Here is a 9773-nt window from a genome sequence, read left to right on the forward strand (position 1 = left end):
TACTTCACTGAATTGTCAGCCTGGATTTTGTCTTCTGGAGGAGGACTGGAACCCACGACCTTCTGACTCAGAGGCGAGAGTGCTACCCACTGAGCCAAGGCTGACGCCATGGTACCATTCAAAGAAAAGCCAGGAGCTTTCCAACATGTGGCCCTCAACCACCACCAAAACAGATCCCGTTGTCCCTGTGGGATCTCTCTGTGTACAAAATGACTGCCATGTTTCTTACAGGTCTGTCGCGGAGTGGGAGCAGTTTGGGGTGTTTTGATTAAGAGCGTGACATGAGAAGTTGTCGGACAACAGTAAAGCCCCCCCCGCCCCCGCCTTGGTGTCACATATAAGGCTGGTGGTAATACTGAGTCATCCTAATGATGCTGGAGTAGTGTGGAGGGAACATAGTAACCCAGGAACAGGAGGAGGCCGTTCAGCCCCTCGAGCCTGTCCCACCGTTCATTTAGATCATGGCTGATCTGTATCTTAACTCCATCTTCACACAAAGGGTAGTGGAAATCTGGAAAACTCTCCCCCAAAAAGCTGTTGACGTTGAGGGGTCAATTGAAAATTTTTTTAAAATGATAATTTTTTGTTAGGCAAGGTTATTAAAGGTTACGGAACCAAGGCAGGTAGATGGAGTTAAGATACAGATCAGCCATGATCTAAATGAACGGTGGGACAGGCTCAAGGGGCTGAACGGCCTCCTCCTGTTCCTGGGTTACTATGTTCCCTCCACACTACTCCAGCATCATTAGGATGACTCAGTATTACCACCAGCCTTATTTTTTTTTATTTATTCGTTCATGGGATGTGGGCGTCGCTGGCGAGGCCGGCATTTATTGCCCATCCCTAATTGCCCTCGAGAAGATGGTGGTGAGCCGCCTTCTTGAACCGCTGCAGTCCGTGTGGTGAAGGTTCTCCCACAGTGCTGTTAGGAAGGGAGTTCCAGGATTTTGACCCAGCGACAATGAAGGAACGGCGATATATTTCCATGTCGGGATGGTGCGTGACTTGGAGGGGAACGTGCAGGTGGTGTTGTTCCCATGTGCCTGCTGCTCTTGTCCTTCTAGGTGGTAGAGGTCGCGGGTTTGGGAGGTGCTGTCGAAGAAGCCTTGGCGAGTTGCTGCAGTGCATCCTGTGGATGGTACACAGTGCGCCGGTGGTGAAGGGAGTGAATGTTTAGGGTGGTGGATGGGGTGCCAATCAAGCGGGCTGCTTTATCTTGGATGGTATCGAGCTTCTTGAGTGTTGTTGGAGCTGCACTCATCTAAGCAAGTGGAGAGTATTCCATCACACTCCTGACTTGTGCCTTGTAAATGGTGGAAAGGCTTTGGGGAGTCAGGAGGGGAGTCACTCGCCGCAGAATACCCAGCCTCTGACCTGCTCTCGTAGCCACAGTATTTATATGGCTGGTCCAGTTAAGTTTCTGGTCAATGGTGACCCCCAGGATGTTGATGGTGGGGGATTCGGCGATGGTAATGCCGTTGAATGTCAAGGGGCGGTGGTTAGACTCTCTCTTGTTGCCTGGCACTTATCTGGCGCGAATGTTACTTGCCACTTATGAGCCCAAGCCTGGATGTTGTTCAGGTCTTGCTGCATGCGGGCTCGCACTGCTTCATTATCTGAGGGGTTGCGAATGGAACTGAACACTGTGCGATCATCAGCGAACATCCCCATTTCTGACCTTATGATGGAGAGAAGGTCATTGATGAAGCAGCTGAAGATGGCTGGGCCAAGGACACTGCCCTGAGGAACTTATATGTGACACCAAGTCGGGAGTGGGGGGGGGCTTTACTGTTGTCCGACAACTTCTCATGACATCACCCCTGAACGGCCTAGCTCTAATTTTAAGGTTATGCCCCCTTGTTCTGGACTTCCCCCCCCCGCCTCCCACCAGAGGAAATAGTTTCTCTCTATCTACCCGATCATCTTAAACACCTCAATTAGATCATCCCTTAATCTTCTATACTCGAGGGAATACAAGCCTAGTCTATCATAATTTAACTCTTTTAGCCCCAGTAACATTCTACACCCCCTCCAAGGGCAATATATCCTCCCTGAGGTACCCAAAACTGAGCACAGGGATCTTTACTCTGCATCAGGCCTAGCAGTATCCAACCTGAGAACGCTGGGTGCTAAACATTGGAAAATATTACCCACAGAATATGTAGCATTAAAAATCATGCTTCGTTGTACAGATGAATGGGAGATGTAAGTCTTTCCTGCGACATCGCATGAACGAAAAAAGGTAATGGTCTCTATTCTTCTGGCAATAGGCCCGAGAGCTTTGAGAATCCGGTAATTCAGCGGCACTTTCGCAACCTGGAGGCGTTGGCACTCGACTTAAAGGAACCAGAACCAATGGAGGACTTGACATGTGAGTACCAATAGTACCCTGTTGTGTTGCTCCTATCGACTGCACAGTGGGAAAGGAATATGTGATACAAAACACACAGACCAGAAAGTCCCAGGTTCCATCTACAGTCTGTGCTGGGTTAGCTGATCTCAACAGGGTGCTGCAATTGGATTAAGGGTCCCTGGGCCAGCGAGGGGAAGATCAGCCACTGCTCATTCCTGCTCCTAATGGGTCCCCCTGCTGGAAAGTCTGCATGCGTGAACATCGGGTGAGGACAAGTTTGGGTCCAGCTGTGACAGGCAGCCTGACAGCACAATTGTTGGGATAATCCTTAACCCTTTTTAATAACAGATTCAAAAAACTAGAGACAGTAACATGTCTGACAATTAAATACATTTATTATTGTTTCAAAACATTCACCTTAAGAGCAAATACAGAGCAGTACACGCAGTCCCAGGTCTAGGAATTTATGTGTAAAGAACTTCCCGGGAATTGTGAGCGATTGCCTATCCAGAGCTGTTCACGGTACCTCACCTTGAAGGTTCCTAACTGCAGTGAAGTTTTATATTCCTCTTTATACCATGTTAAAAACAATCATACCGTGTCCAATACAGAGACAGTGGAGGGGCCGAGGGAGGTGGTGAAGTAGAACTGGGAAAATAACACACACAATGTGAACTATAGGGACAGGGTCGGATGGGGAAACTATTCCACATAGAATTAACGCCCAGGCCATTCGGCCCAACTGGTCCATGCCAGTGTTTATGCTCCCCACGAGCCTCCTCACTCCCTACTTCATCTAACCCTAACGGCATATCCTTCTAATCCTTTCTCCCTCATGTACTTATCTAGCTTCCCCTTAAATGCATCTATGCTATTCGCCTCAACTACTCCTTGTGGTAACGAGTTCCACATTCTCACCACTCTCTGGGCAAAGAAGTTTCTCCTGAATTCCTTACTGGATTAGTGACTATCTTATATTTATGACCCCTAGTTTTGGAGTCCCCCACAAGTGGAAGCATCTTCTCTACGTCTACCCTTGAGCACTGTAGTTGTGGAATATTTTCTGGAGAGGGATGTATGCACTGTGTATAACTGGAACGCACGTCATCTTTTCCCCCACGCAGTGCCGAAGAATGACATGATGGACAGGAGAATCGGGCAGCTAGCAGAGGAGTTTGTGGAACTGGTCTATCCTCCCGACTATAACCCAGAGACAAAGAGCCAGCAGAAGAGGAAGCAGGGTGAGTGCTCGGGGAAATAAGGAGCAAATTAAACATTGTGTCGGTAAATTGCACACCTCAGGATGGAACTGAGCCACACAGACAAGGAAGTCCCAGCCAATCCTCTGTCCGTGATCAATAAAAAAGAGAAAGAATTTGCATTTATATAGCGCCTTTCACGACCTCAGGACATCCCAAAGCACTTTACAGCCGTTTTAATGTAGGAAACGCGGCAGCCAATTTATGCACAGCAAGATCCCACAAACAGCAATGAGATAAATGACCAGATAATCTGTTTTTAGTGATGTTGGTTGAGGGATAAATATTGGCCAGGAAGAACTCCCCTGCTCTTTATCAAAATAGTGTTGTGGGATCCTTCTGAGAGGGCAGGCGAGGCCTCGGTTTAACGACTCATCCGAAAGACGGCACCTCTGACTGTGCAGCACTCCCTCAGTACTGCACTGGGAGTGTCAGCCTAGATTACGTGCTCAAGTGTCTGGAGCGGAGCTTGAACCCACGACCTTCTGACTCAGAGGCGAGAGCGTTACCACTGAGCCAAGGCTGACAGCAATAAGGAAAATAACAGTAGGAAACAAGCTTATTTGTCCTAACGGCCTTTCCCTGTTTCCGATACTCCTTGTGTTCTTATCTCAGCTGGGGCAGTGGTTGGAATGTAGTGCATTGGTTATGTTACTGGACTACAAATCCAGGGAACGTGAGTTCAGATCCCACCATGGCAGTTTGAGAATTTGAATTCAGTTTATTAAAACTGGAAATAAAAAAACTTGTATAAGTAAAAGTGACCATGAAGCTGTCGGATTGTCGTAAAAAAAAACTCAACTGGTTCACTAATGTCCTCTAGGGAAGGAAACCTGCCGTCCTTGCCCAGTCTGAGTGTATAAATGACTCCAATCTCACAGCGACATGGTTGACTCTTGAGTGCCTCCATGCATTGGCCCAGCGAGCTACTCAGTTGTATTAAAACCACTACTCGGGGCAACTAGGGATGGGCAATAAATGCCAGCCTTGCCAGTAACGCCCACATCCCGAGAATGAATATTTTTCTTTAAGTGTTTTTAAAAAAACAATTAGCATGTATCATTGTCTTAAATGTAGCCACATGGTTGTATTCTTGTTAGCTGAATATCGAAGGTTAAGACCATTGTAGAGGATTTCCACACCGGACGTCTGCAGAATAAAGATGAGCCGCTGTTTTCTGTCAACAGGTGACACAGCTGGGGGAGCGGAGAAGAAGCCGAAAGTGGAGGTACCGTTGAGCGAGGTTGAGGTCAAGCAGTACCTGCAGGGCGGGACGTTGGGCAAGCTGACGGTGCCAATGTTGAAGGAGGTCTGTAAACAGTACGGGCTGAAGGGCAGCAAGAAGCAAGAGCTGATCGACGCCATCACCGGCCACTTCGCTGAGAACTGAGAGCAAACGAGATACGCGACAGCCGGGGCCTGTAACCGCAGCGGAGACGGACAAGTGGAAACCTCCCTCGGGCTACGGCCTGGAGGTTTAACAACACTCTTGGGCTAACATACACTCAGCCTTCTCTAGGTGTAACTGAACCATCGCAGTCACAGAGCAATTCAACCTACAACCTAGCAGCACGCAGTCTCCAAGTCAGCACTTCTCTAAACACAGCAGAACTGAGACCAGCTCTGACCAGGCGAAACCCTCTCTTTAACTCCAGCCATCCTGCGCTTCTCTACTTAATGAGAGAAGCCTAGTCTTCCCTTCTAAGGTCCCCAGGATTCACTGCTAGTCGCTGCCAAGAAGCTCATCTAAAGGAAAATCTGCACAGGATATTTTTGTACCTCTGAGCTTCTCACAAGTTTATTTTATACTGTGTATTGTACAAACCACCCGTATTGGGGCAATTATTGCCATGCCTGAACTTTTTCTTTTCCCTGTTGTTTACAAGGGTGGGAGAAACCCTTGAAATTGGTTATGACAAAATATTACCTGTTAAAGACCGATTGGTACTGGCCTAGGCACTTCAAGCCCAATATAACGAACCTTAGCTGCTCACAGATACTTAGAGACACTTAGAGGTTAAAGTGCACTTGTGATGATAGTGAGTGGGGGATGTGTTTAAAGTGCATCAGCTGGTAACTCCCTCCAAAGCATCGAAGGAGACACAGGCAGGTATGACACCAAGGTGGGTGGGTTAGATGCAACTTGGTTTTAACAAAAATATAAAGTTAACAATGAGACCTAGTGACCTCACTTTAATTGGCTCCGACTGTCCTGTTGAAGCAGCTGCAGTAACATCACTTTTCTGCTGGTGGCGCTCATGGACACTCCTCCCAATTCTCAGCAGCATCGCCATCGGAACAGGAGCAGGCCATTCAGCCCCTCGAGCCTGTTCCGCCATTCACTTAGTTCATGGCTGATCTGTATCCATTTACCCGTCTTGGTTCTGTATCCCTTAATACCGTCACCTAACAAAAATCTTTATCAATCTCAGTTTTTGACATTTTCAATTGATCCCCCGCCTCAGCAGCTTTTTGAGGGAGAGAGTTCCAGATTTCCACGACTGTTTGTGTGAAGAAGTGCTTCCTGACATCACCTCCTGAATGGCCTAGCTCTTAATTTTAAGGTTATGCCCCCTTGTTCTAGACTTCCCCACCAGAGGAAATAGTTTCTATCTATCCTATCAAATCCTTTAATCACCAGCAGACCCTTTGTGGTACTACAGCCCTAATTGTCAACTGGCCCAACTAATTTTTATGGCCCTTCAGCCTGTGGCATATTCCATCCTCTAACTAGTTAGGTGTGTGGTTGGGGGAGATGTTTACTCATAGGATCTGGGCGAGAGCAGCCTGGGTTGCTTTGAGGTTAAGAACTCACTGGGAAATCGCAACACAAACCACCTTGTATTACTCTCCCACCCTGTGTTAGCACACTAACCAACCTCTACCCCATCTGTTCTTTATTTTGGGCGTCTGTATTTTTTCATAATTAACAAAACCAAAGTGTGAAGTTTACCGGTGGATGGTTTTAAGTATTTTCTTTCCTGAGTTGGTGCTTCTCCTGTGTGTTTTTCTTTTGCAAACTCCCTATTTTCTCTCTTCCGCTCTTCAATCTGCTCCATACGCCGTCCTCAGCCGGGAGGACAGGCAACCAGTTCCAAGGTCAACACCAGCCTAAAACTGGACATCAGAGGTGGGAGCAGTCCAGGGCAGCTCACCCTCCAGTTTCCCTTTGGGGTAGGTGCTGGTCACACCTACCTCTTCTCAGTATCTCCCAGTAATGGTACAATTGCATAGATTATATGTATCTCAGTTACACTATTACAAATTCCCACTGCACTGGCAAGCTCAGGCTCAGCTGCGATCGCTCCACGGCACCTCCCTCGGAGCTCCGCGGCGCCTCCCTCGGAGCTCCGCGGTGCCGCCTCTTGCATTTTTCCAATATTAAAATGAAGGGGAGCTTACTTCCCGTACTGAGGACAAGCCTCCTGAGATTACATCTGGGCACAGGCACAGATTCTCGGGCTGAAATCTTCAATTTTGTTCTTCTAAATCAACTGTTCCTTTGAAGAAGCGGTTGTGTACATGTCAGGGTCTGTGACCTGACAATATGGAGAGGTTAAAATAATTCAATGTTCGGGGTGGATATTTGTAAGCTTAAAAGTGAATGAAATTTTTAAAAAAACAAACTTCTTTTGCCCATTTTTGAAACTTATCTCTGTTTTTACCTTGGTGTTTTGTCACAGAAGTTGCTGGGAAGTTTAACATTTATCCTGCTTCAGCTCACCGGCTACATAGAGTGTACAGCCCAGAAACAGGCCGTTTGGCCCAACTGGTCAAGGCCAGTCTTTATGCTCCACACGAGCCTCCTCCCATCCTACTTCATCTCACCCTATCAGCATATCCTTCTATTCTTTTCTCCTTCATGTGTTTATCTAGCTTCCCCTTAAATGCATCTATGCTATTTGCCTCAACCACTGCATGTGGTAACGAGTTCCATATTCTCACCACTCTCTAGGTAAAGAAGTTTCTCCTGAGTTTCCTATTGGATTTATTGGTGACTATCTTATATTTATGGCCCCCTAGATTTGGTCTCCCCCACAAATGGAAGCATCCTCTGTACCCTATCAAACCCTTTCATAATTTTAAAGACCTCTATCAGGTCACTCCTCAGCCTTCTCTTTTCTAGAGACAAGAACCCCAGCCTGTTCAATCTTGCTAGATGCAGTGCCACCACCGTGAGGGTCGAATTTAGCCTGACATGATTCTTAAACTCCTTTTCTGGCCTACCTGTGGCCGAGAGAGTAGGTGACCCTCTCCCAGGCCTGTGCCAGTGTTGCTCAGCTGTTAGCACTCTCGCCTCTGAGTCAGCTTCAAGCTCCACCCTTGGATTTGTGCACATAATCTAGGCTGGCACTCTAATGCAGTACTGAGGGTGTGCTGCATTATCAGGAGAGCTGTCCTTCTTATGAAATATCAAACCCAAGGTCCATGTCCTTCTTTAGATGGACATTAAGATCCATGCCACTGTTCGAAGAATAGCAAGGTGTTCTCCCAGTGTCCTGGCCAACATTCCTCCCTCACCCAACACCAGAATAAACAGATGACTTGTCACTTATCTCATTGATGTTTCTGTGCACAAAATAACTGCCTACTTGCCCCCTCCTATTTCTCGTCTACACGCTGCTCCTCGGCAACATCATCTGAAGACATGACGTCAGGTTCCACATGTACGCTGATGACATCCAGCTCTGCCTCACCACCACCTCTCTCTACCCCTCCACTGTGTCTGTGTTGTCAGACTGCTTGTCCGACATCCAGTCCTGGATGAGTTGCAATTTCCCCCTAATTAAACATTGGGAAGACTGAAGCCATTGCCTTTGGCTCCCACCACAAACTCCATTCCCTCACCACCGATTCCATCCCCCTCCCTGGCCACTGTCTCAGACTGTTGGCAACATCAGCCCCATTTGACCCTGAGCTGAGCTTCTGACCCCATTTCCGCTCCAATGCAAAGACCTACCTTCATAGCATCGCCCCTGCCTCAGCCCCATCTGCTGCTGAAACCCTCATCCATGTTTTTGTTACCTCCAGACTCGACTATTCCAATGCTCTCCTGGCCAGCCTTCCATATTCCACACTCCACTACGAAGCAATTTGCCAATGCAGCACAGCTGATATCACCGGTGCAGCAGGGCAGGAGTTAATGGGTGCAGGTCCCTGCCTCACCCACAGTGTGTTGGCATTCCAACATGTCAGCCACCCCGACACAAATCCTGCAATATTTTCAAACCCCCTTTACTACATTCTTCTGTAATCACTGTTACTGCCCCTTTCCCCAATCTTCAAATCTCAACAAATGGTCCATCAAGACTGGGCTTCAACAGTCCTTACGTGACAGGCACATGTACACACGCACTGAATCACAATCAGTGACCAAGGAATCCAGTGCCCATGATATGTAGTGACATTGTAACTGCATTTGTGACGGTTTTCTCTGTCCAGAGCTCCTAGCGAAATTGTTTAGAATTTTTCTGTAAGTCACAAACCTCAACATCCTTAGGGCTGCCTCCAGACTTCTCTCTTATGCTCAGTACCAGGGCCACACCTGTAAAACAGGGCTCAGTCTCTATAAATTGTAGTGTGAGCTGACACACAAGTATCTGGTCACGTAGTAATGCCCAGGGTTCTAACATTTTAGAGTCATTACCAGCAGATCTCTTGTGGGATTGTTCACAACAGGGGTCTGTTTTATAACAGGGGCGCTACCAACAAAGTGTTGGCAGGGAATGAGTTACAGGAAATAACTATAACAACAATAACTTGCATTTATACAGCACCTTTAACAAAGTAAAATGTCCCAAGACGCTTCACAGGAGCACAATCAAACAAAATTTGACACCGTGCCACATAAAGCAATATTATGACAGGTGACCAAAAGTTTGGTCAAAGAGGTAGGTTTTAAGGAGCGTCTTAAAGGAGGCAGAGAAGTTTAGGGAGGGAATTCCAGTACTTAGGACCGAGGCAGCTGAAGGCACGGCCGCCAATGGTGGGGCGATGGAAATCGGAGATGCGCAAGAAGCCAGCATCGGAGGAGTGTAGAAACTCGAGGAGCTGGAGAACGTTACAGAGATAGGGTGGGACGAGGCTATACAGGGATTTGAACAGAAGGATGAGAATTTTAAATTTAAGGCGTTGCCGGACCGGGAGCCAGTGTAGGTCAG

General features: G+C 47.5%; 1 protein-coding gene across 2 annotated transcripts in view; it reads left to right on the forward strand.

Annotated features, from left to right (window-relative positions):
* xrcc6 (X-ray repair complementing defective repair in Chinese hamster cells 6) overlaps nt 1-6564 on the forward strand; it is a 30153-nt gene extending 23589 nt beyond the window's left edge. The window contains exons 11-13 of one of the 2 annotated variants that reach the window (XM_067974616.1): nt 2271-2371; nt 3478-3594; nt 4800-6564. In XM_067974616.1, the coding sequence (XP_067830717.1) occupies nt 2271-2371; nt 3478-3594; nt 4800-5002 (421 nt within the window). In that variant the 3' untranslated portion in view covers nt 5003-6564. The other variant, XM_067974617.1, reaches the window with a different exon arrangement.
* Nucleotides 6565-9773: the final 3209 nt, after the last annotated feature.

Source organism: Heptranchias perlo, chromosome 40 (genome assembly GCF_035084215.1).
Source record: "Heptranchias perlo isolate sHepPer1 chromosome 40, sHepPer1.hap1, whole genome shotgun sequence".
Lineage (NCBI taxonomy): Eukaryota > Metazoa > Chordata > Chondrichthyes > Hexanchiformes > Hexanchidae > Heptranchias > Heptranchias perlo.